The sequence below is a fragment of the Pungitius pungitius genome, chromosome 14 (genome assembly GCF_949316345.1).
Source record: "Pungitius pungitius chromosome 14, fPunPun2.1, whole genome shotgun sequence".
Classification (NCBI taxonomy): domain Eukaryota; kingdom Metazoa; phylum Chordata; class Actinopteri; order Perciformes; family Gasterosteidae; genus Pungitius; species Pungitius pungitius.
Genome location: NC_084913.1, coordinates 13,851,908 through 13,879,761, shown reverse-complemented (window position 1 = coordinate 13,879,761; position 27,854 = coordinate 13,851,908). Strand labels below are relative to the sequence as shown.

At 44.9% G+C, this 27,854-nt stretch overlaps 1 protein-coding gene across 2 annotated transcripts in view; it reads left to right on the top strand.

Moving 5' to 3' along the window:
* Nucleotides 1-21,533, top strand: part of lrfn5a (leucine rich repeat and fibronectin type III domain containing 5a) — an 86,826-nt gene extending 65,293 nt beyond the window's left edge. For both annotated transcript variants that reach the window (XM_037486418.2, XM_037486419.2), the window contains 8 exons: nucleotides 6,071-6,294; nucleotides 6,981-7,109; nucleotides 7,193-7,373; nucleotides 7,730-7,885; nucleotides 8,610-8,869; nucleotides 10,247-10,714; nucleotides 19,301-19,574; nucleotides 19,660-21,533. In XM_037486418.2, the coding sequence (XP_037342315.2) occupies nucleotides 6,098-6,294; nucleotides 6,981-7,109; nucleotides 7,193-7,373; nucleotides 7,730-7,885; nucleotides 8,610-8,869; nucleotides 10,247-10,714; nucleotides 19,301-19,574; nucleotides 19,660-20,538 (2,544 nt within the window). In that variant the 5' untranslated portion in view covers nucleotides 6,071-6,097 and the 3' untranslated portion in view covers nucleotides 20,539-21,533. The remainder of the gene's footprint in view (nucleotides 1-6,070; nucleotides 6,295-6,980; nucleotides 7,110-7,192; nucleotides 7,374-7,729; nucleotides 7,886-8,609; nucleotides 8,870-10,246; nucleotides 10,715-19,300; nucleotides 19,575-19,659) is intronic.
* The last annotated feature ends 6,321 nt before the right edge of the window (nucleotides 21,534-27,854 follow it).

Below are 27,854 nucleotides of genomic sequence, written 5' to 3'. Positions count from 1 at the left end.
ATGAGTGAGTTAATTAATCAAATATGGAAGAGTCTGCTGCATCAGTTCCACTAAAAGTCTCTGGCGGACCAACCACTGCTGGGTGATGAGACACTAAGTGACGCCACAGACACCTTGTTCGTAATACGGCAAATTAAAAGGCCTTCATCAGTCATACATATCAGCTCAGTCCCCAGTGTGTCATATCATTGGTTGAGCAAGTGACTTAACAGACATTCATTTCAATGAAAGTCTCCATGATTACTCCTCTGAGCCATAGCAACTTAAATTAAATGACGTAATGGAAAATGAATGGAAAGCCATTGTTTTTGCTCTGAAGGCTGGCAGGAAGTAATGCATAATCCGAGTTCATTATCTCTGACATGCAAGACATCGCTGGTGCAGAAGGTGCTGCTGTACATGGCAGACTTGTTGGAACTGGGATGGTTTATATCAAAATATGTGCACTCATATATCTGTAAGCATGAATATATTGAAACCACCATCACGCGTAGCCGCTGTATATGTGGAGGTGAGAAGGCGTGTTTCCACCACCAAGAGATGAAAGGGATTTCTTCTGTACGGAACGTTTCTGGAGGAGGAGCATCTCCAGCCGCTGTGGCGGTGAAACAAACGTAGCCTTTTTACAGAGGATCCATGGACGGCCTGTGGAGCCGCTCTATTGGATGTAATTCATGTGTTTTCTTTATGCATTAAACATGCAACAACAGCTCAACGTCTCGCACTTTACAGCCCTATCCAATCACGGCCAAGGATTTAGTGTTTTGGAGACCAGTGCAGTTACTGAAGAACCGCTCAAACAAACCACTTCCTACTCAGCACTGCACTTCTCCTGACGCCACGGCATGGCGGCATCCGATCACTTTAGTTAACAAGCTGACGTGCATTGCCCATCGAACACAACTTTTTTTTAATCGCGAGTTCAATACAATCTTGCCATGTTTGTCCGACCGAACAAGTCCCCCTCCAGTCCCCATGGGATAAGGCCGTTGAATGAGATCCATGCTCTAAATATAATCTCAAACCAATATGATATTGACTAAATGATGAATGGTTATGTATTTTAATGATAACAATCCCTCATAGAACAAAGGATGATAGGATAAGATAAATCCCATTTCAGCATGAAGAAAGTGCACACTTGTATACAATTTGAGGGATTGCGATATTAGTGTTATGGCATAGAGACGGTCTTGAGAGCACAATTTTATCTCCTAGCCAGTAATGAATGCTTCCAAAAGAAACAGTATTGTGATGTAATGATGTGGAATAGCCTTGTAGAGCAGATATTAGAGCGTGCAGCCATGAATCAGGCACTTAAAGCACTGCTGCTCTCACTGCCAAGATCTCCTATTGCAAATATCTTTCTCCATTTTCTTTCACCAGCCTCCTTCTCTACCAGCCAAACTCATAACGCCTATGATTGTGTTCATAACTGGATCTGAAATCAATACTCAAGTGGTCTACAGTATGTGTGTGCATTAAACATGCATTTGCAATTGTTTGTCTGTATGTGTGTGTGTGGGTCCAGCTGTGTGTTCCCGCGCTCCTGTCGGACTGACCTTGGTAGTGAGCGTCTGGTATTCCTGGCAGCTCACGTACTCATCCAGCTGGCCGTTCGGTTTCTGCCTTTGATTGGTTTGATTTGATCCATTAAGTCCATTTCGGTCCCGAAGAGGAGATTGCGATGGAGGCTGCGAAGCAGGTTAAAGGAGGATTTCTTATCCTGGATGCAAAACAAAACATCCATGAGCAAAATGAGATCTCAGGTCAATATGAGCAAAGTGGATTGATTGAAATGGATGTTAAACTCCTCCCCTGGGCGGCAATTGAAAAGTCTCTAATGTGGATGGAGCTGTAGTAGGATTGATACCGAGGGTGGTGTTTTACAGCTGGGTCGGCTTCCTTCTGCTGGTCGCTGTACAAGTTGAAACTTGTTTGATTTAGATTCAAACAGGTTGAACTCTCGTTACGCCGCGTTCAGGCTTTTGACTGTCAGCCATAACTCTTTATCATTAGTCCTTTCACTCTCCTCCTCTCGTCCTGTCCTTTTTTTTGTGGTGATTACATTAGACATTGTAGAGTTAGTCTAAAGTTAGTCTAAAGTCTAAGGTACATAATGATTTGAAGTTTATGACATTAAAAAAAAGGATGCAATGTTTACACACTGCACGAAGGCTGTCTTTGTGTAGTTGGATGTTCCACTAAGTCTATTTTTAACTTTACAAGCTTTTAAAAACTTACCAGGCCACCTGACCTAAATAAAATTAGATGTCCAAGCTGGACATGAGAAACTTGCTGATGTCGTCACTCAGCTTTTTAATTTGGCTGTATATATATATATATATATATATATATATATATATATTCCCTTTTTTGGTTGTGTCATTAAGAGTGTAGGAATGTTTTATTTGCAATCATTGTGTACATAACAAAGAATGCATTTGTCATCTCTTTTAAATGCAAAACACAGACGCAGATGAAAACTAAGTCTTTGTGTGGTTACGATTACTTGTGTTTGTTTAACTATTAGTGGGCCTGTGTATCTACATTCATATAGGCATGTTCAGAGCTCGTGGAGCTTGCCTGTGTGTGTGTGTGTGTGTGTGTGTTTAGCCTTGCTCGGTGCAGCATTCTTCTCAAAGTGCACTAATTGAACGCAGGATGACTGTGATGTATTTAAGCAGTCGCTGACCCCTGTTGTTGGTAGTGGGCACGGCCATTAGCTTCAGCATAGGATCCACTCCTGTGGAAGCAAAGCAGAAGGACGGCAGCAGGTTAGTTTAGTTCATTTCTTTGTTATGCATTACATGCTGGTACAAATAACTGAAGGTACCAGCCTGAAGGCACAGAGAAGCATGAAAACTATTAATCCACTCGAGACAATGAAATACAGCAGCTTAAATGTTTTCCAATAACAAGAACAATGTACATGCTGGAAAGTAAAATCCGCGGCGGCAGTGAACCAAACGTTAAAGTATGAATATGATCCCATTTTGCTGAGGTCTTCTGTTTAGTGTCTAAAATGCTTTTCACTTCATGTTGCCTCATTGATGACTTATTTTGTGTGAGTATAATGGAAGCTGGTACTTGCATTATTTTCACATCACAGTAGAACTTAAATGTCACATGGTTCTAAGTTTCCATATCGTACATTTTTATTTTTCAGGCAACTGTAGAGAACTAAGTGGTACTTACACTAGCAGTCGGTTCCTCATGCATGTATCCAGTAAAAAGCCAAACCAGTCATGTGACATACAATCACCAATCCTATAAACTATATCGTCTATAGAGCATATTAATCTGCATGCTATTTTCCATAATAGGACATTGAGAAGCTAGTGAGTAAATGCACCATGTTAAATGAAATGACATGGAAATGCACTCTGATAATATTCTAATCTGCTGCAGCCTGTATGTGATGAATCATTTATTTATATGCACCACCCTCTGAGGCAGAAGAAAGAAATTCTTATTCTTAAATGTGGTTTTCCACAGCATTTCAACCTTTTCGGTGTGTGGATTGGGAGCTGTTTGAAATGGACGTTTCCGTGAACAACATCGCTCTCCTTAGCGCCCCGAGACTGCTGGAGAACCCTTCTACGTGTGAAGTGTTTTCCTAACTCTGACATGACTAATCTATTTCACCAACACGAGTACCATCGCAAACTACGTGACGCTCCTCAGCTAAGACCTCTGCAAACCCCTGGATGACACTTTAGGATGACAGAGTGGTTTCCCATCCACGTCACGTGATCAACAGGGGTGACGAGCACTTCACTTGATGTTGTTGTTGTTTTGGACTTGGAAGAGGTTCTGTTGGGCTGTGAGTTGGGATTCTGATTAGGAAGTACCTTAATCTTTGCCCCGTATCACCTCAGCTACAATGACCTCTAATGGCATTACGCTTTTACCCAACCACTGGGTTAAAGAGATTACACGATGTCGCTCAAGGCATCGCCGGTTTAAACCCGTCTTGAACCTTAAAATGCAGCTAAGCCAATGATGGCCCCCGTAGACCTAAACGTAAGGTTGTAAATCACTGATTAGCACCCAGATGTAAATAGTCCACGGGTAACCACGGTAATTCACTGGATTGCTTATTGCATCCCTTACACTGCCGCATGAGGCATAGGACCACAGAGGTAGCAACGGGCTAACTGGGTGTATATTGACCCGATCGGGAGAAACTTCAATGGCAGCTTCAGAGGAGTTTGAATGTGTACTTACAAGGTGTGGCTTTAAACTGCCAAATCGCTCCACTGTTTATTCTTGTGAGAGTGGGATGCAGCCCGAGGTCCACGGAGCGCGCCCACAGTCCGTTTGAGCCAGCAGGCTGGTTGTTCATCAGCAGGTGAAACATGGCTTCATGGGAAACCCTTCGGGGAAGTGAGATGTCCGCGTGGAAGGCTTTCACACCTGTGTGTGTCCTCCATGATCCCCTTGGTTATTTCACCATTTGATCCCAGCGGCCCCACACGTGACCTCTAGCTACAGTAAGCCTGTGACTTGTGATGTGATTGACTTATTTATGGAGTTTGTGGGAAGTGTAAACCTTAATATTTGAATGTGAAGATTGATACTCGTCCTTGTCCATAAGCAGGACAGTGTGTCGCGTCATTATCCCTCCTTCTTAGCCTCCTCTCGCTGAATAAAATCCTTCTCACAGCTCAGCTCTTATTTTAATTAGCTCCCCATCCTTTTTTCTCATCCCCCTCTGATAGTTTTCCCTTATTTCCTTTGTATTTCTCCCTCTCACTCACTCACTTGCTCTCATTACTCTACAGTCATTTTGCAGATTAATTAATGAGCTGATATCCACTTCTCTGGCACAAGGGTGATGAGCTTTCATTCTCTCTCTCTCTCTCTCTCTCTCTCTCTCCCTCTCACCTCTCACCTCTCCCTCTCCGTAGCATATGAGTCATCCGGCGCTCTGTTTAGCTGCCGCTCTGTCTTCCTGCTCTTCTCTCTCTGCAGTAAAATGGAGAGAGAAAGGGAAGACAGGGATCGTATGACCTCCGATGTCACCCCATATTTCTGCTCAGTAATTATGTTGAGGAATGAAAGCAATGTGCCGTCGGTGGAGCACTTATAGTAGAGACAGGTGAATGGCTTCTGTGGGTAGGTAGTTGATTCAATATGGATAAGCAGCAGTAATCAACCTGCCGTAGAGTCATATGACTCCATTCAGAGAGCAACATGAAAGGTGTAAGTCACTGAAAACGTCCTTCTGCCAGTCCGTGTAATGCGCCAGCATGGAAAGATACGGGTTGTCATTCTCTATATGTTTGTAAATACCGCCAGTCCCATGAAAAGAGGAAAATGAAGAAAAAAGAACATGGATCAGATGGGTTTACTTAGGCACAACCTGAACTGCTTTTACCCCAAACCTGTACACGCACGTAAGCCTGTATTGATGTTCATACTTCTAATCTCTTTAATGCTCACTCTCCCATGTCCTTCAAACCCCAATGAAGGTTGGCATTAATGAGCATTTTACTCTCCCAGCCTCTCTCTCTAAACCATTCATAATTAACTACAAGCACTGCTGCTTCCTAATATTGACTGAATGTGCGTGTTTATGTGTGTGTGCAATGCAAAACGGATGAGCAGTGAATCTCTCTAATAACCATCTCCTCTGGTTCGATTAGGGATGGATTAGGGTTGGTGTGTGAATCAACTCTCCGGGGCCTTTGGGTTCCTCTCGTCACGTCTGATCATTAGGATTCTTCACTTCAGGATGGATGGATGGATGGATATGTCAGTCAGACGTGTCCATACTGCGCTCGTCTCTGTATTCAGAGGGGCATTCTGTTTTGGAGATGAAGAAGCAGGATATTAGTCGGACGTAGCATGTGAAAGTTTTACCCAGTGCATTTATTCATTAAGAATGTCAATAAATGGGTGACAATTCTTTGTAACTTGGTTAAGTGAAGAAATGTCGTCTGTCTTGCTCTTTGTTTCCATTCTGGTGATTCGATACGTGCCAAGATCCCCCTGAAGCAACAAAGATGTCTAATGACATTTAAAGTCTCCATTTCCTCCTCGCTTTTGTCTCCGTCCGTCTCAGGTGTCGCGTCCAGGTGGGGTGGTAACCATGGAGAGGCTGTTGCTGTGTGTGATGCTAGCGGTTGCCATGGCGGTGAGGGCGCAAAACTGCCCAAAGCGCTGCGTGTGTCAGATCCTGTCGCCCAACCTGGCAACCCTGTGCGCCAAGAAAGGTCTCCTGTTTGTACCGCCAAACATTGACAGGCACACCGTGGAGCTGCGACTGGCTGACAACTTCGTCACAAGGTAACAGTCACCTCACTAACGCTCCTACGGGCGGGATCCTTCCCCCGCAACGTTATCTGGTCTACATCAGTGTCTCCACGGGGGCGATGAATCCAAAAAGGTCATGGTTCAAAAAGAACCCCACAATCCTTTCTGAATTCTTCACACTATCCATCCAAAAATAAAGTCTTATTGTACGGGAATGCACATTTCTTTTCCTCAAAGCAGGAAACAGAGACACAGATCTATGAGGTCATGATGCGAGAAAGCCCGCAGCTCTCAGGCGGAGATTAATAAGTTGCTACATTTTTGGACAGCGCAGGGTGCATTTTTTAGACAATACGCACATTATCGGCCGGCACTAGAATGAAATAAAACTTAGTGGGCGTGAGGAGAAAACACATTCTTTGAGGCTGCAGAGTAAGTCGATGAAGCTGCTCGAGGGCGTCTCCTGATTGCATTGCAGTGTAGAGCAGGTCTCAAGTTTGCAGACATTTCAGAGACATTTTCATATTCACTAAACATTAAATGAGTTCTCTTCATGATCCAAATGTTTTTTATTGAAGTATATCCGTAAATTGGCTGAAGTCAACTGCTTCACGTGTTGGTGTGGATTGAAGCTTTAGCACCATTAGCAGGACCACCACCAGAGGACACATGTGATGTCCCCCTGGTCTTATCTGAATGCTGCTTATCCGTGTCCACAGTGTGAAGAGGAAAGATTTCGCAAACATGACACGGCTGGTGGACCTGACATTATCCAGGAACACCATCTCCTACATCACACCTCAGGCCTTCACCGATTTGGAGAACCTCCGAGCTCTACACCTCAACAGGTACGCATGAATACAGAAGGCTTTTTCATGTGAGCGTTGGCCGAAATCCCCGTGATAAATGCAGTTTTTTCTCTGCCTCTCAGCAACCGGCTGACGAGGATAGGCAACGATACGTTCAGCGGGATGTCGAAGCTGCACCACCTGATTCTGAACAACAACCAGTTGGTGCTGATCCACCAGGGAGCGTTCAACGACCTGCTGGCACTGGAAGAATTGGACCTGAGTTACAATAACCTGGACACTATTCCTTGGGAGGCCATCCAGGTCAGGAGCTCCTTAAAGTGCAAAGTCTTAAGTCTAAGAATGCCAACAAGCGATTGTTGATTCACCAGTAGTAGTCAGTTGTGATAAATGCTTGAATTAGTTAATTGTGTTTTTACAACTAAAACCACACAATCACTTTGTTCTTTTCAGTGCCGCTTTGCATTTTGAAAAAACACAAGTAAATACCGTAAATCAACTTCAAGATTATCATCACCTCTGTACTATGTACGTGACAGTAGCATTAACAAGGACAACACCGCCTGGGAAACATAAAACAGTTATTTGTATCGCTACATTCTCCGTGTCTTCCACTTAAGAATAATGAAGTCCTGTGTTTTTCTCCGTTGTTCCTGCAGAGAATGATTAGCCTCCACACGCTGAGTTTAGATCACAACATGTTGGACTATATTCCAGAGGGGACGTTTTCCCTGCTACAGAAACTCAACCGGCTGGACGTCACCTCTAATAAACTCCAAAAGCTGCCACCGGACCCTCTTTTTCAACGAGCACAGGTACACTGCGTCCAAAACAATCCCACAATCCTTAAACCTGATCAGGGCCTCACATAACGTCTATTGTTTGAGTCACAACACAATTTAGTGGTTTAGTAGTTGTCCCTTGTATGCAACACTGATAATCAATAATGAGATATAATGATTTGTTCGTGCCTCTTCATGTCTCCCCATTCTGTTAACTCTTAAATGTCTTAAAGCATTTATTAAACAGGAAGATGACAGCTGCAAAGGGGAGGGAGAGATAATGGTTATTTTTACTTTTTGTAGACCATGGGGCGCTATTCCTATATTCCTATATTGGTAAAAAAAAAGGTGGGGGGGGGGGCAAGCTACAAAACACTCCACGGGCATAAACTATAGCGGATGAGTGTGAACATGTGTATTAGAGTGTACAGCGAGGTTTCAGGGCCACTCGGGCTGAGTGGAGAGCCTGGTCATCCTTCAATCAGAAGGTTGTCTCTTTGATTACCGGCTCGGCTGATCTGCATGTCGGCGTGTCCTCGGGCCCTTAAACATTGCTCCTGTTGCTGTGACTACAGTGTCTGAATGGTGTGAATTTCATTGCTGATTTATGGTGGCTCCGGTCATCACTGTAGAATGCTGAGTTAAAGCACTTTGAGCCTTCAGAAGACTAGAAAAGCGCCATACAAGAATGGTCCATTTACCATTAACTCCAAAATAACAATTTGCTTAACCGACGATCACTGTTTCACACTACCAGGTCCTGGCCACGTCAGGCATCATGACCTCCTCCTCATTTGCCCTGTCCTTCGGTGGGAACCCTCTCCACTGTAACTGCGAGTTACTGTGGCTGCGGAGACTGAACAGGGAGGACGACCTGGAGACGTGTGCGTCCCCCCAGCAGCTCTCTGGCCGATACTTCTGGTCCATCACTGAGGAGGAGTTCATCTGCGAACCCCCACTCATCACCAGATACTCCCATGAGATGAGGGTGCTTGAAGGGCAGAGAGTTACGCTCAGGTACCCCCATCCGCTTTTAACTGAGCTTTAAACAAATATTCTGAATGTGCAAAAAGGTCAAGATAAGATCTGCCCAGTTGAGTAACACACACACACACACACACACACACACACACACACACACATACTCTGTGTTTTAGTTCATAGATGCACTATGTTTACACACAAAATACCCAACTGTTCAATCAAGCACGAGACAAGGACATCACACTCAAATCCTAAGGAGGTTGCAACTAAATCAAGAACAGGTCTTAGAGATGATGATTACCTCATTTGCATATATATTGGTCACACGCTTCCAATCATGATAGATATTATGCTTTCAAATATAATGGGCAAAAAAAATGGCCATAAAAATGAACGGGACGCTATTATTCACTTTCCTTTATTGTATCTTGATACAAGGTATATACACGTATGTAGATTATTACAACGTATGCATCGTCCACTTTGATGCGTTCAACAACCAATTACAACAAATAAGAAATGTCATTTTTGTTCGCTTATAATTTTGAAGACAAAGAACTTTTTTTGATGCATCAATTTCAATTACGTGACGCACTGAAACAAACAATCATTGTAGAAAATCCATCAGCATGAATACAAGGACCGTTCTTCTCCAGCTCCCCAATATTTGTTTTACCTGATTAATGTTTGTTCTGGAGTGATCCGTGTCATAGTCGTCATAAGGCCTAAAATCCATAATTGTTGAACTGTTTCCTTTCCTTTTATTGCATTGCAGCTTCATAAATGAACCACGTTTACATTTACAAAGGAGCCAGTAGTTCACACTAATGTAATTCTTTTGTTGATTGTATAATTACTACTTCAGAGCTGCACTAGAAGTTGATTATTGGATGAGTCGGTTGGCAGATACTTGACTGTGTGGTTGTGCATCATTCTATAATTCAGCTTTTCTTAAATGTTCTTGGTCCTCTATGACGGCCATCGGAACATTTGCGGTTTTGTGACTTTGGGAGAGGTGAATCTACTACTTTAAAAAAAGGCCCTTTGAACTTGTCATGAACATTTCTTAAACTCTCTGACATAATGCAGAACAATTATTTAAATTAATGATTAAAGCAAGAGTAAGCAGCCCCAAAATATCATTGAATCATTGAAAGGATGAGGCTCATAATTGAAAAAAGTGCAATTTATTCACTGCAGAACTGCTACCCCATTATTCACTAGCATCTTGCCTCATTCCCTTCCACCATCATCTTTGTCCCTGTAAGTATTGATTTGCTGCCCATTAGGTAAATATAACGGAGTAATTTGCAGGCTTTAACACAAAGCATATTCCACCTCACACGCATCTGACCCCACTCTGTCTTGTTTCTGATGTGTTCCACTAATACTACGTTCCTCTCCTTCCAGGTGTAAGGCGAGAGGTGACCCAGAGCCAGCCATCCACTGGATCTCTCCTGAGGGCAAACTGGTGTCTAACTCCTCCAGAACATTGGCCTACTCCAACGGTACCCTGGACATCCTCATCAGTACAGTCAAAGACACGGGCTCCTTCACTTGCATCTCCTCCAACCCTGCGGGCGAAGCCCACCAAACAATAGACCTGCTCATCATAAAACTCCCCCACATCTCCAACAACACCAACAACATCCAGGAGCCCGACCCGGGGTCGTCGGACATTTCCACTTCGACCCGAGGCGGAGTCAACGGGAGCAACGTGACGGGTGACGTGAAAGGCGGAGTGGACAAGAGGGTGGTGACGGCCGAGGCCACGTCCTCAACGGCGCTGATAAAGTTCAACTTCCAGAGGACTGTTCCAGGCATCAGGATGTTCCAGATTCAGTACAACGGGAGCCAAGATGACTCTCTGGTCTACAGGTAAGACTGACAGCGCGGCTCCGTCACCACGGCGTTCATTACAGCGCAGTCACACAGTTTGCAGAGCGGAAGATGAGCCTCGATATGGCCGATGTGGAGGTAGATAATTACCTGAGTCAAGGCTGTACGGCTTGGATTACAGTAGATTAGATTCAATTTTAATGATCTTGTTTGGATCATGTCGCCAGGAAGCTCTACGAAGGGCGCTTCAATACTTTGATTCTTTGAATGGAAGACACCAACTCAGATGGAATGGCAAACACAAATGTGTCCGGGGCTAGTAAATATTAAAATGTGCAAATGCCTCAGTTAGAGACAGATTTGCATTACTTCATAAACATTGTAAATGTTTCCCCTGTCACAAGCGGGAATGATGCGATCAGATAAGATGCGTAGACTCTTTCTCACGGGTTATTGCATTAGCGCACATACAGATCATATCAGGGCACATTAGATCAACACAAAGAGGAAACAGCGATGGACAGCAAAACGGCAGCCTAACTGCCAAGTGAAAAAGTCCACGATCCAGAGAATGATTGCTATTTGAGCTAAATATTTACTCTGGTGAAAAGGGGAAGAAGGAATTAACCTTTTACTTTGAAAATCAGCCAGTAATATCGCTGCCAATCCCGAAAGATACTTCGTCAGTACGCATCCTCCTGAAGAGCATATGGGACCGCTCAGGGTCATGGTGATGACAATACTCTTGTTGTCAGGTTCTCCCGTGAGCTTTGGATTTATGACTCCTGATCTGTCTGTATCTCTCTGGGACCACACCAATATATGATTAACACACACCTATCTGTATTATCTGCCTTGAATATTACTCCCAATCTGTGAACATATTTAATCAGTACTTAAACCGATTCAGAGAAAGCCCCATCAATGGCTTGGCGCTGATGCGATTTATATCTGTCTGTCTCGCAAAGTTATAGCGTCATTTCTTTTCATATCAAGATAGAGAGGCTTTCTGTGTGTGTCCATCTCTTCATCTGCTCCGCTCTCTTTCATGCTCAAAAGCACACAAGGCCTTTATAAATTTGTAAGATAGTCAGCCCACCAAAAAGGCTGCGTGTATGCTCACAGCCTCTAAAATACTTATTTGGAAATCAAAAAAAGGCCTAAAAGAGAAAGCGCTTCCTGTTGGGGCGATGAGACGGCCTTTCCCCACCCACCCCGGTCCTCTGGGACATCACTCAAAGTTTTTCTTTCTTTGCGTCTTGTCATCCTGCCCTCCCCTCTTGGCATAACCCCCATATTAAGCACCGGAGTCCTTTGTGTTTCTCCATGCTATTTGGCTGCTCTCTTGTCTTTAGATAGCAAATTGATTTCCATTCAACACCTCGGCTGGCACAAAGAAGCAACCCATTGATTGTTTTGTTTTTTTCATTACCCAAAACACTGAGAAGAGAGACGGGAGGGTTGGAGAGGGATGAAGAGAATATAAAGGAGTGTGGCTGGGGAAAGACAAGTGGAAAAAAAAGGAGGAAGGTTATAAAGGAGAGTTGATGAGAGTCAGAGGGGGAGAGAAGGAAGATGGATCCAGCCGTCACAGAAAGGCTCCTTTCAGCTTCAATGAATGCTTGTTGATTCACTCATATTGACGTTTGCTCCCCATCTGCTCAACATAATGCTCTTGGGTTTACATGTATGTATCCTTCCCACTTTGACTTCAGCTCGCTGCGTCAACAGATGGAACCGTGTGCAATAGTTTAGTAATGGTAAGCTTTAACGGGCTCCCGAGCATGTGCTATTAACGTAGTAGTCGTAACAAACAGCTCCTGGCTGGGTCAGGGGTCCGCTCCTGTATCCTCAACATGAAGCTTCCAACTATCTATTCGCGTAGAATGGTGATGAATGTGTTTGAAACGTTGGCCCATTGTTTGATGTATGCATTTCACGTTGCCGTTCTATACAGTACTGTAATTGTTCAGCCTCGACCCAAAGTCCTTAAGTTGGAGATTTAGTTATTTCTGCCTCATGTTGGTTATAATTTAACGAGGGACCATCTGTCAACCCATAATTTGCTTGTTTTGTTGAGTTGTCTTCAAGGCCCTAACACACAGAACAACAACTTTGATGAATTATCTCGTAGAGCGAGGGGACTCGTGTGTAGTGGCTGTATCAAAAGCTCCAAAGCGTTGCCGCCAAAATGAACAGGTCTCTCACTAGTTGTCTATTGCACCTCGGGGGGCTGTTTTTCACTTTTTGTGCTCTTGAATGCAAACTGGATAGAGTTATCCACACAGCATTAGCTTATATCAAGGGAAGTTACTCACAAACGCACACAAAAATCCTCCTTCCTCTGTCCAAAGTCCTGGTCTCCTCCGCCTGACGTGTTCATTCAGCGGCTCTTTTCTGCTCCAGCAGATTCATCGAGCCACAGGGGCTGGTTGCCATTTGCCAGAAAAATATACACATCAAGCAAATTGTGGGGAAAGCTGTTGTGTTGTGTAGGCTACACAACAGGAGATGTGGGATGAATGCAGGCCTTCAAGAAGACACTCCCTCCCCCCCGTCTCTCTCAAGCCACGACGTAGTTTATCCTTGTCTTTGTTCCCTGCAGCTATAATGTTCCAGTTTAATGTCAGAGCGTTATTGTAAGTAACCTGAGAGGTTTTACTATAGCAGCAGTAAGGGTGACTCTAAAGGGAAGGAGGAGTGGTAAAAAGGAAGCAATCAAGCCAGGAGGGTTTTAGGATATGTAATACTGCTAGATGCGATCAAGCATTCTGATTGGTTGAGAATGATTTACCTGAGTGTTCCGTATCAGTACACACTCAAAATGGGCCGGGCAGATGGAGGTCTGCACCTAGACACAGATGGAGATGAACCGCTTCGGTTGGACAGGTCCTGAGATCCTCGTGGAGCATTTGCTAAATATTTTCACTCGTAGGAGCTAAACTTGGCTGGTTAATAGTATTCATAAGTAAGCCATTTTCCCTCCAGCTATTGGAGTGTGGGAGGATGATCTGGAGATAAATCAAAAGATGCTGCTGATTACAGTTTTTAACGATCATCGACTGTGCCATTTAAAAAAAAGAAGGTTGTTTTATTGGGAACTACAATGTTCTGACAGTAATTAAACTGTTCAGTGTTGGGGAAATATTCCCCTTATAACGTGTCTCCTGAGGAAGATGTTACAACCATTCATGGCTTGGCCACGAGCCAGGTGGCTACTCTTTACCTTTTTCAGTTCTCTGAGTCCAACCGGATTAAATGCAAAACATGGACATGGAGGGGACAGCAAAGCGCACGTGGCCAGGGCTCAAAATCCCCGTCCCACCTGTCACTATGAGCCGTGTGGCTGCTTGTGAACCATTAGCACGGGAATCAGCGGCCTTATGCATGGTAGACCAGAGATAAGACGCTCCTGAAAAGGTCTGTGTCTGCCGTACAGACTCAGGCCTATTAGCTTCTAGGTCAACAGTAATGGGACGAGATCTGAGCTCCCATTAATCCTCTTCTCTTTATACCTACCAGTTCCTCTTAAAGGGTTTGCTTTTTACTAGAGGAACACCTTGGAGTGAGCTGGGCTTTGTTAATTGTTGACATGAAAACAGTGTTGCGAAAAATGAAAATACCAGCGTTTAGTCGGTGTAGCATTAGGGTCAAACCTTCTTCAGTCTGGAGTTGCATGTCAGCATTTTGAGGTAATGGTCAGAATTCAGTAGTTTAGCTAAGTTAATGTTCGGCACATTTATTCCAAATCCAAAACACTTGCTTCGAACAATGTTAAATGATGAGGATGAGGATTGTACATGTTTAAAAAGTGCCATGTAAAGAAATGTTATTTAAAACCCATTACTCCTTCTGCATGGCTTATGTGACAAAGTTCTTCATGTTCCAGGCTATTTAACTTAGACGTGTTTGCATTGCAGCAGCATGGGAGGCTTTAGCCAGAAGCACTGAATAACATTTTCTGAAATAATTGGACATCCTATTTTTATTCTATCTGTGACCCACATTCTGGTTGCATCCCTGTTTGGGAAACTCTGCTTTGCCATTCTTAAATGCTTTTTCTGTTGAACACACTATTGAAAGTGGGTGGTGTTAATAAAGGAACCAACATGTTACAGCTTAATCTACTTAATTATCAGCTTGGTGTGGGATGTTATTGCATAAAAAAGGAAGATATATTACATTAAGCTTTCGGAAGTATCACCAGTGGTTTTCTTGTGGAAATGGAGACCTCCAAATGACTCAGAGTGTGTTGATATATTGTCCACGTTGGCTCGAAGACTAATGTTCACGTTGCATTCTTGATGAAAAGCAGTCAAGTATTTTTGCAAATTTAAGCTATAAAGAGTCAATTATTTATACTTAATATTCTGTTGTATGGATCTTGTCCAAATTCCTTTAAGTCAGTCAGAATCATTCAGTAAATGTCTAGTGGGACGCAATGATGTCACAACTGAACACAAAATGCTACATTTTTAGGGGGAAACTGGACGGCGTCCACTCCCATCATGAAGTGCAAAAACAATATTCCCCTTGAGCTACAGAAGACCACTAATAAGCGAGCCCAGAGCAGTGAATACAACATGTTGCTGTCACACACGGTCTGACTGCGTTGTGCTGCTGGGGAGCCACTGACTGCAGCTGACTTATTAGAAGCCTTCGCCCCTCATCCTGCGGCTCCAGCTCGACCTGGAAGCCCTCGCCCTGTCTGTTGAATCATTATCTGGAATGCCCCCCCCCCACCACCACAATCTGGTATCATAGCACTGTGCATGGACGCCATCATTTGTCTACACTCAAAAAGTAGCGGGAGCCACTACTGGAGGCCGCGTGGTCCTCTTGGCTTTGCAGCGAGCGAAGCTGAAGTCGATTAACGCGCACACAAACGCTCACATCTGCACACGTCCACGCACGGGAAGGTGTACCAGCACGCGCTGGTGTACCGGGGCTGAGCGCTGGCAGAGAGCAGGACGCAGTGACAGCCACTGGGAGGAAGAGGCCGTCACGGGAGGAGAAGATTACTGTAATGGAACACACCTACGCACACACACACACACACACACATTAGTACACAAATGCATACTCATTGAGGGCTTCGCACAGAGACACTTTCTCCTGTGTAATGAAAGCGTAATGAAACCTACACACACACACACACACACACACACCCAGGCGCCCTTGGCTGGGAGCTTGGCAGAGCACAGTAGATAGATTAGTGTAATAGTCTCGGCCAAGGCAATCATCTGCTCACTGTAGGGCTTCAAAAACTGGCAGCAAGATCCCGCTCAGACACAAAGAAATGAAGCACAATGACTGAGTCGCGTTGGATGATTCCACTATCCCGACGCCTCCCACAGTCAGGGAACAGTCGGATGCAAGGCCAAAGGAAAATCCACCGATTTGCATGAACAATATTTATATGCTGCATCGATATCACGATGCTGCATTGTATGCGTATGAATTATGAATGACGCAGCTCAGCTTACACGTTGATTATGAATACCAGCTATGCAACGTGAGTGTTATTGGCCGTCCGGTCCGGTGCTTTTTGCTGAGAGACTCATTTGGGCCGTGTCCAGGACAGGAGGAGTCATGTAGCTAATGGCTTCTTGGAAGCGTATGTTCCTGAGGTGCCGAGAGTAGAGAATGTGATCTACTCATGCGGATATGTGGGGAAGTGGCAAACAAACCCTCCAGCAAGGTACGTAATTGCTGCTGCTGCTTCTTCTTCTTCTTCAGGGGATTTTCCACCAGAAACCCATTCCGGGTTTTGGGAAAAATGTTGCACAACGGATTGACCTTGCTGTTTAAGATCATCGCTGCAAACAAAGCATACCAATAGATACCCAGATGTCATGTGTTAAGATTCTCTGTACCTTGTGTAAGCAGTTCAGTTCTGTTTGTCTACATAAAGACATCAATACAACTGTTGGCTACTGCAATTTAAATGGAACGAAATGACTGCAAGTTACACATTAATGCGACGTTCCGGAACTTTGCATTATAAATGATCTCTAAATGGACCTTGTTGAATCTGAATTGATTACCGCTGTACTATGTGAAGGCATATCCCAAAGAGTATTAATGGGCTGGTAAAAACTGAGCTCTGTTGTAGAGCGTGATAACGTTTAAGAAAAAGAAAATGAGATTTATAAAACCAACAACAAGATATGGATTAAACACAGCCACGCACACGTCTGTACACACAAATGAAGCCCAAGGCCATGGTAATAACAGGCAAATGAGTCTCTGTCAGTATTCAACATGTCACCATTTGTCAAAGTAAATGTATTTCTAAAGGGGCTTTTGAGTATTAAACACGCTTAGGGCAATGCATGTTAGTGACGGCTTCAAGACGCCTCCTGTATGGAGCAACCAGGCACATGCTTTGGTCAGGGGTGATTGGCCCATTCTTCCACACAAACAGTCTTCAGACCCTGAAGGTTCCGTGGGCTTCTTATATGAACTTTGCTTTTTAGTTCTTTTCTTAGATTTTCATTTGGCATTTTGGGGGTGATGTGCAGTGCCATTTGACCTACATTATGGCCCCAACAGCTCACTGGAATTTTCAGAAATCTCTGTAACCAACGACATCAGTGTGTTTTGCAACGATAAGGTTGCAAATGTCTTGAGACCACGCTTTGCTTTTACCCACCATGAGATGTTTCTTGGGAGACACCTTTTTATAGGCCATCGGTTGGGTGTGAACCAGCTGATATTCATTTGCATGACAAGAGGCAGCCGTGCTCTCTTATTACTAATAGATTTCAGTGCGTGTCTTGGCATTTTGCACCTCCCTTTCTTGACGTGTTCAATACCTTTTCTGCTGAACGTAGGAATGACCAGTTCTGATAGAGACACCCTTAGAATCATATTTACTGCTCCCGCTGTATGTGTATACATACAAATGAAGCTGCTTGTTGTTCCTAGCAACATTGGCTCCAATCATTAACCTGCAGACTTCAATGTCACTTTATGTGTCCTAACACCAGAAGAATAGCGCTGTGAGTGCGTGTAGGACCAAGGTTCACCACCCTCGTGATGAGAACATCACAGGAAGCAAAGAGGAGAACAGTCGTGGTCACCCAGCGTTCAGATGCTCCGATTAGTATTCATGGGGTCACATAGAGGCTCTCTCTCACACACACACTCTTACAGCCACGTGCTGTTATTGCACTGTGGGCATACCAAAGACCTAGCGCTACATTCATCGCCTTGCTCCTAATAGTAACCACCAAACCGCATCATGACTCGAAACCTTCACTCAACGCAAGCTCTACCAGAAGCTTAACAGCCCTTTGCTCCTCTCGGTGCACACAAGCGGGCTGTGGACCAGCCACCCTCTTTGCTGTTAATTATGAATTTCATTAGCATTTTATCGAGGGAATCCAGGAAGGCTGACAAGCCCTTTTTAGGGAAACCAGCAAATCATCCCCCTAGAGGTGTGAAGTGCCCACCAACAAAGAACCAACTTCACTCCAGGTGGCAAAGCACCTTTTCTCAAAAACGATATCCAGATTCTGTCACAAGCGAGAGTGCAGCAGGCAGGACTCAGACGTTTCCAAAGGTGTTCTTTATTTACAACAAAAACCGAAGAACGTGACCACACCACCAACGAGTGACAAAAGACAATGACGCGACAAGGGACAACAGGCACACGGGGCTTAAATACACAAGGGAGGTGCAGGTGATTGGACACAGGTGGAAACAATCAGGCAATCACAGGACAAGGCAGGAAGTGAAGCTCACCCAGAGACAAGAAAACTACAAAATAAGACAGGAAGCAGAGCCAAACCGTGACAGATTCATTCACCTTAAATTCACTTATATGATGAAGGATGGAATTTGTCAGTGGTTCTGCCTTAGTTTTTTTTAGAGAATCCAGCACCCATCTGTACAGTTTCACTGAGCATTTCATGTGCATATCCTCCTACACTTTACCGTGGCCTCATTACCTCTGGTGCAAGGTGTAAATATGTTTCTGCTCCTCTGCTCCCCCCGACTGTTAGACAGGGATTTACCTCATTTGCCCCTGCACCTTAGTGAAAGGTGTCTCAGGAGTATTATCACCCGACCGAACATTTTGGAGTGTTTTTGCTTATTTTTAAAGCCCCTAACTTCATTATTTCCATTCCCTCTGGCTCACCCATACAGGTGGTGGTTTTATTACAGCCCAAAACCCCTCCGTACCCTTCTGTACCTCCTCCGTACCTCCTCTGTAGCCCTCTGTACCTCCTCTGTAGCCCTCTGTACCTCCTCTGTACCCCTCTGTAGCCCTCTGTACCTCCTCTGTAGCCCTCTGTACCTCCTCTGTACCCCTCTGTAGCCCTCTGTACCTCCTCTGTAGCCCTCTGTACCTCCTCTGTACCCCTCTGTAGCCCTCTGTACCTCCTCTGTACCTCCTCTGTACCCCTCTGTACCTCCTCTGTACCTCCTCTGCCCAGAAACAAACGGAAGATGAAAAAAGTTCCATATCGTCCACTTGGTGGGAGGACACTGGTCCACATGGGAGTCCGATTTGAACATTGAACCTTGCTCTCCCCCGTTGATGCTGTCAGTGATTAAATTGTACCACCCCCCCCCCCCCTGTCCCTTCCCCTCTGCCTCTCTCCTATTCCACCATAGAATGATCCCGCCATCCAGCAAGACTTTTCTGGTCAACAACCTCGCAGCGGGGACCCAGTACGACCTTTGCGTTCTGGCCATCTACGATGACGTCATCACCTCTCTGACAGCGACGCGAGTCGTTGGCTGTGTGCAGTTCACCACCGAGTCGGAGTACATGAGGTGTCATTTCATGCAGTCTCAGTTCCTCGGCGGGACGATGATCATCATCATCGGCGGGATAATAGTAGCTTCGGTGCTGGTTTTCATCATCATCCTAATGATACGGTACAAGGTGGGTCTCTCTCTCTCTTTTCTTCCCAGTGCATGACATGAAGGAGGGAGAACACCTCAACGTTTCCATCTGTCTCTGTCCTCAGGTCTGTAACCCCGGCGATGGTGGGAAAGGCGTCTCACTGTCGATGACCAACGTTCACTCACAGACCAATGGGCAGCAGTCGCAGGGCTGCAGCGTGACTCCCAGCTCCTCTAAACACGGCGCCATTGGATCAGACGACGTCTCCGCGGGCTCAAAGAAAAGGAGCGGGGCGGCAGGAGGAGGAGGAGGTGGGGGAGTGTGCAAGGATTCGATAACTCAGTCGTCCGACTCGTCCCTGCCTGACTGCTCCACGACCACGTCGGTCCTCAGCCAGCCGTGGGGAGACGAGGAGAGAGCTCGAGCCGCCGTTTCGTCGCCCACCGCCGCCACCGGCTCCCTGACCAAGACAAAGAGGAAGCCCGGCTCGTCCGCCGCTGAAAGCCTCGCCTCGCCCTCCCCTCGGCCTCCTTCCTCCTCCGTATCCACGGCCTCCTCTGCTCTCCTGCCCTCAACCCCTCTGGAGAACCTCAACACCAACCGCAACAACTCCACCTCGCTTAACCAAAGCCCATCTTCCTTCCCCCCTCCCACTTTCTCCTGCTCCGGGGCCTCCCAGAGCCCCTCCACCTCCAACCGATTTAGAGAGACCCCTATCCTGCGCCGGGCTCCCCGCGCCGGCTCCTCGGCCTCCGCCAAGTACCAGACTCTCCCCGCGGAGGAGGCAGGGAGGAACAGGGCGAGGAGGAGGTACTCCCTCAGTGAAGGAGGCTCAAAGACCCACTTGTCCCATAAGGGGGCCGGGGGAGCACCCAAAATAGGGCGCACCGTGCGGAACAAAAGGAGCCAATCCATGAGCGGGATTCTGCTCCACAAAGACGGGGATGGAGACTCAGAAAAAGGGCGCTGCGATTCGGATTGGATCTTAGAAAGCACGGTTTGAGTCAGTCCTGTTTGTTCATCTTTTGAATGAGTGGATGTGTGTTACTCTAAATTTCCCTAGATGTGTGTTTGTGTGTTTTGGATGTGGGTGCAGTTGGTGTGTGTGTGTGTGTGTGTGTTCACGTTGGAGCCTGTGTTTATAGATGCTTGGAAGGGGGATCGGATCGTGTGAAAGTGTGGACATCTTTTTATTTTTCGGTCTGTTTTTTAAAATGATTATTTTCATCATTTTTTTCTCTGCAACTCTTTGAATTCGGTTTACAGTTGTGGTTTTTTCACCCAAACGGTTTCCAGTGGTTCAGTCAGCGAGTGGAGAGCTCGCCTTGTCTCGTAGCGTTGAGTTGTCTCGTTGGTTCCACTTTTTAGCACAAAACAAGACAATGGGCTCGCCACATCGTCACACTCACCGTGTCTGAAAATACCACGAAAAGGGAAATAATACAGCAAGAAAAAAAGAGGAATCAAAAAATCAATAGAAAAACTGCAAAGCACACCGTTCTCACGCTCACATGCCCACGGGACCACAGCAAGAGAATAGCAGTCGGTGCCTTCTTTTGCACTAACAAACCCTCTGACAGATGATATATTGCGCTTTAGGACTCGAACTGGGACCACAGAGAGTTCACACATCGCCTTTCTGACCTACGGAGGAGTAAAGGCGTCTCTTGACACTGAGACAGGAAGCAACAGACAAATTAAGACTTTAACGGACCTTGATTGATATTTTTTAAACAGAAGAATGAAAAGAAAAAAAACAACCTAAAAGCCGTGTGAGCTTTGCACTGACGTTGGTATACTAGAGCCTGTGTTGGTCACAAGCTACTGTACAGAAAAAGACAACATGTACTGTGTTATGTTGTGTAAAATAAAAAGGGATCCAATGAAAAGTGGAAATGTGAAGCGTGTGTTTTATGGACAAAGTATGCCTGTGAGGAGATGTTGTGATATTTGCACATTAAACCCAGGTTATGTTCCGCCCACATGTCTCCTGCCTCACTCCAGTCAACCTGGGAATAACCGCTGTGACATCAATTGATTTTCAGACTGCGGCATCATTTCTCTCTAAAAAAAAAAGTAATCAGTACTGGAAATCAGGACAGACGGTTGGTAGTTTTCAATTAGAACAAAAATGTCCCTTTTTTATTCATCCTGTTGTGGTTTGATGCATCAGTGTGTCTGACTTTTAAACTAGAATCTCATTTGCAAACACGCCACTTTCTGCTGCCTGCAGAACACTACGAGGCCGTGACGATGTCCCATCGTTGTTTGCAAGAAAAAGCTCTTTTAAATGTACATTATGCATTTGGTATTTGAATCATTCGGGTTTTTTTACTAGAGGACATCCGGAGAGATCAGAAGGAATGCCTCTCGTACGCAAACCCCCCCCCCCCTTAACGTCTCTTCTAAAGGACAATCACTGCATGTCACAAACGCCATAAAACGATGCTACCATCGACCCGCGCCTCCTGGCACGAGGCGCCGCGGGGGCCACGGCCTCAGAGGGGGAGTCACTGTCAGCTGACATCAACGCAGGGAACTGATTCCATTTGGAATCAAATCGGTTCGTTTGACACGAAACACTTGTGGCAGGCAATTGCAAATGGATGTCCAAGCTTCAGTCTCCGGCGTTAGTGTTTTAATGAAGTAGATTGAACTGACTGAACTGATCATTACGGAGCTTTCTGAGCATATTTTTATGGTTTTTCTGCAGTGGCAGCACCTAAATTATTAATAAAAAAAGTCAATGAAACGTAAGTGCCTTATCCTGACAAAGTTATTTAATTAACGGAAATACGAACTTGAAACCAAGATGCCCCCCCCACTACCGCACTAGGATTGCATTCAGGTTCCCTGCCTGGTTTTGGGTTCCAACGGCTGCCGATGCCCACAGACATCAGGTCAATATTTAAACAGGAACCCGAGTGGCTCTACAGTCATCGGATCGGCTGAGAGGGGAAACAATTGTCCGCTTTGCCTCAGCAGCAGGTGTGTCCGACACCACGTCCATGTCCTGCTCCACGCCCCCCGCCCTGACCTTCCAAGGTGCTTCTTAAGCCGTTAATGCCCAATGGTCATGGGCTTTGGAGGACACCATCTCTATATCTTCATTCCTCATCTTCCCGCCCCATCAGCTGCCCCCTTCATGTTCTCTCAATACCACTCGTGTGTTTCGGGGTACTAAGCAGAATGATTGACTTGGGAGCAGAACCAGGAGGACATCCCTGATCCAGTGGAAGTTTGAGTGATATATAAACCATTAAAAAGAAAGATTAAACAAATGAGATGTCATGCTATTGTGTGAATTTTAAATTTATGTTAAAATGTAACAATAAATGACTATTATTGAGAAACCATGCTATGACTTTTTCCAATGTACTTTTTCTACTAATTATTTATCATCTTGCCACACATGGAGCTGAAAAGTATTTTAATGGCATATAAAACACTATTTTTCCACCATTTTAGATACGATTTTACATTTCGGACTCCTCTTTAGCTTAGTTCAGCCCACTGCACTGTGACTTTTTTGGACAGACGTCATTTCAAAGGGTCTGGCTGCCCACGAAGGACCAAGCTCTTCGGCCGGAGTCACACAAGTTGTCCCTGAGATTCATGGGCGCATCTCATCGTCATGGTGATCAGCCCGGCAGCGGTTGACCTTCGTCTTTGCAGGACGACGAGAAACCACGTGTCAGGAGTCGATCCAGCCAAGGAGAATCCGCTGCCTGTTTGTACCTCACACCGGTTGATCAGCAGCCCCAACACACTTAAACCCCAACCTCCATCAGTCAATCATCCGTCAGACCTCTGGTTTGTGTTACCCAGGAACAGACAGTCAGGCTCTTATTGTTGTGTCAAGTCTGGTCTCCCCTGTGCTGCTTTGTGTTATAATCATTTACGTAGGGTTGCAATAACTAATCTTAGTTGATTATTTTATTCCTTACTGTTACGGACCTGCCGGCTCCTCCTCCTCGTTTTGTCTATTTGCGTCTCCCCTACAGGTGAGCGGAGCACAGGTGTGACGGGTTGCCTGTGATTCCTTCCAGGAACACCTGGGATGGCTTGATGTATCCTGGGGGGGTTTAAAAGCTCTGGAGACCTGGTGGAAGGGGGGGGCTGCTGCTTCTCCTTCTCTCCCGCACCGTTTTGCTGATTTTGTTTCCTTTTACATGACTTTTCATATACTCTGATTTCATACGTTTTCAGTTCTCTTGACTAACACTTATACTGACTTTATTTACTTTACGTTGCTCATTCGTTATCATTAATAAACTATTTTCTTTCAATCAACTCATCCGCGTGGTCTTCCCTCTCTGTTGCATGGCCAGGCACAGGCAGAATGTAACTCTCACACTGTGGTCTTACCGGAATGTGTTTTCACAATGTTGGTTTGTTTCCTGCACCTCTGCAGTGTATTTAAACCATGTGTGTCTCCTTGTTGGTTCGGTGCGTGTGTGTGTGTGTATGTGCGTGTGAGTTAGTTTGAACGTCTGTATGTCAATGTGTAAGAAGCAAACCTCACTTCGACATCACTTCATAGAAAAATAATAACATTCTTTTTTGAACGGCATCGTTATAAAAGTTTTCAACATGGTGTTGCGATGAGCAGTCGGGGCCTGCAGGAGCCAAGGATGAGCTAAAAATCTCAGACTGCAGGAAATATGAACTCATCTAAAAATGGCAGCTAGTCGCCCATGCTGCAAAACCTTACATTAGACATCTTCAGAATCCTTGATGTGTCTTTTCTTTCTTATTTTATATACATGCATTTCATGATAGAAGAAACCACCAAATCATCATAATAAAAAATAGATGAAAGGTCATATATTATGTAAGCCCCTTTAATCCATACCAGGGGAAAGAAATATTGCTGCTGTATGGAAAGTCCAGCATTAATTTCATGGATTTGGGGGAAATTACAAAGAAAGGTGTATATATAGAGCAGAATCACACTTCATATTCAGGATCACCTCGCACCACCAGGTAACACTGGAATGGCCTGCTAACTTCATCATGGAGGTTTACTACGCCTGTCCTCATGTTAGAATACATTTTACAATCACTGTAGAGAAAAGGGAAACCATTGACATCACGCTCCCCACCGGAGGAGATACCATGGGTGAGACTGCTCTTACTTTTCTGGACATTTTGTATGACTCCATTAGGTTTGTATTACTTAATTTTTTCCCAAACTGTGTTTTTATGACCATTTTAGTTTGAAAAACTGGACAGATTGACCACAATATTCCTTAAATAAAGACAGTAAAACAAGCAGATAATACAAGATTCATATCATGTTTTCAACATTATTCAAACATTAATTATTATTATCATGAATTATTTGAAACGTTAAGAATCTCACAAATGAATACGCTTCTATGTGAGTCACTGCCAGCATTGCTTCTTCTGAAGCGGTTCTGTTGTGCCTCTTTAACGTCCTGACCACGTGCAAAAGAATCTCTAAGCAGTTAGTCACACAGCCTTAAAGTCACGGACACAGCATGAATGTTTGGAATGAGAGAGTGAAGGATGTCGCCATTGTCTGCACCGTGCACATTTGGTGACGGTGCTCGGTGCCAAATACACTTCAGGGGCTTCAGCCGTTGTTTTAGAATTTGAAAAAAAGGGATGAAAGGACGAGAGAGAGGTGTTCCTACAACCCACAGAAAACCTTAAGTGAACCCTCTACTGCAGCACCCGAGGACAAGACTCATTGGACGCTGTCCAATCGCTCAGACATTGTTGTTGCATTTGTGTGGAAGGGATGCAAATAAGAGAAGCACAGAGGTAGAGGAAGGATGCTAACGGGGTGGAGGAAAGTAGTAAGACGGCCTGGATTTATATTGAGTGGGTGAAAGAGCTGCTGAAAAGACCTTTTCCAACACATTGGCCTAAATGTCGTCAACACAAGCAGATGTCGAAGAGCGTTAAGCATTCAGTTTAAATCCATCAGTGCCCCGTTGCTCATACAGGCCACAGTTGCATATAGGGCACTGGTGTTGTTGCTTATTTAAGATACCAAAGCAATCACCATTGTGAGAACCCACTTCTGAGAACATTTGTCATATCATCTTTATGCAGATCTGAGGGGGGAAAAAAATCCATTTTGATTTAAACATTTTGGAAGTTTATCATCAAATATGAAGTCAAAGAAAATAGCTAGTCTGGCTTTATAAAGAAATACAAATAAACACATTTACATCAGTGAAAGCAAGTCACAGCGGGCTGTGGAGGCCGGCGCTGTCCCTGGGGTTCATGGCAACCCAAAGAGTCTGCAGACACCGAAATTAGAAGTTGTGGGCCATCCATCACACTGGCTTGAATAAAACAGACAACACATACCTCACAGATTACTTATGGAGGTTCTCCATATCTCCCACAGATCTTTGAGCTGTAATTGCACTGTGAATGGACTCCTCCCATCATAATTGTATGCTTCATATTGTAAGCGATAAGTGAAATTACCTTTAATTATTGCTTTGAATTAGCTAATCCTCACACATTTTTTATAGTGGTACCTAGACTGCTTGGCGAACCTTTATATTACTGGGATCAGGGTGTTTGCAGCCTCAGACGTTCTGCCAAAGAGCCTCTGGATCTCTGGGAGAAATGGTATTATGGATGACTGTTTAATCAGAAAGAGAGAAACTGCACGTCATGGGGATCAATGAGTAACCCCTCCTTCCTTTAGCCTGCTTGTGTGCGTCCCCCATGTCTCGGATGTTGGGCGGAGGTAAACAGACGAGAAGAGGTGAGTTTGCTTTTGAGCCAAACAAACTCCCACCGGGGTCGAAGAATTCTCCATGGCTCTAATGAATAGTCATCTATTAGAAACAGGCTTCAGTTTCTCAAAACGCGGCGCAGAAAAAGTGTTTCTCAAACCATAATCCCCAAACATTGGCAGATTTGCAGGTGTTCAAGAAGGATTCAAGATCCGCAAAACGAATCGTCAGAAGAGTGAGTTCAATAGAAGAAAAGTGAGAAGAAGAGGGAAGACTTGGTGGGGGAGAAATGGGCGAACACACTGGATTGTGGGCTGAATAAAGCGTGAATGAGGGAGAGGAATCAATTGGGGGGAGCAGAGAAGGAGAAATATCAGAAGTAGAGGTCAACAGAGGCAGTCTCTCTCCCTTTTCCATTTCAAAAGTTCTCTATTCCACAGTAATGTCCTATGCCCCCCCCCCCAGTCCTTCGCCGCACCCATCCCCTACATCCCAGTAATGCAGCCAGTGTTTTCCAATGCAGCCCCCCCCCCCCCCCCCCCCCCCCACTCCAATCTGTGGATGGATGAGAGTGACTGGTAAGTGGGAAGGTGTTTAAATAGAGAGAGTGCCAAGGAGGGGGGGAGGGGGGGTACACTGATGATTCAAAGGGAGAAGGACAGAGGAGGGAAGAAAGATGCATGAATTCATGCATTTTTTAAGAAGAGGGGAGTGTCGAGTGTGGCGCAGGGAGTGATGGATAAGGACAAGGGGAAAGATAAAAGGAGAAATACATGGTTTTTTAAACTTGGTGAACGCAGCAAAAAGGAGAGAGTGAAGGACACGAGGGGAGGGGGGTTAAAAGAAAGGAGGGATCCAACCCGGGAGGTTAAATGTTCCTCTAAGCAGGGAGGAAAAGAGCTTCATCAGTAGCAGCTGAACAAATAAAAGGGAAGACATACAGTATATAGAAAAGTGGATTTTAGCTTTCTTTGTGGAAACATTTGACTTTATAAATTGTAATTTGTATTATTAGTACATTAGTAGATGACCTCATATGGGTAAATATGGATGAATATACCACACGCATACAAACACAAACAGTGGGTTCAGCTGTTGGTCAGCTGCTGTTGGACAATGTTTGCTGAGTATTATTGATGCTTCCTCTGCCAGGGTTCAGCTTTCTTCAGCTTCCTTCCCTCCTGTGTGTGTGTGTGTGTGTGTGTGTGTGTGTGTGTGTGCGCGCATCTATCTCGGCTCTGTTTTTTTTTTTTTTGTCCTGTTTTTTCTGTTGCCAACATCAGTAATTATTTCACCGTCAACACACATGCACACACAATCACACAAGTGAGTGCACACAACTATTAAATCCGTGACCTGGTTTGAAGCATCGCACTGGTACGCCCTTCATGCCGCTAATAAAGCCTACCAAGAGTCTAAATCTCACCGCTGTATTTAACAAAAAGCTCCTACTGTCTGCTGCTGAAAGATTAACTCACCTCACAGTCAGAGGCTCCCATTATTTCCCCAAATCCCTGGAACAGCTCATCCACCCTGCTGCTCTGTCCTGACATTACAAATCATGCTGAACAGCAGCTTTCCCGACTTGGCCCGG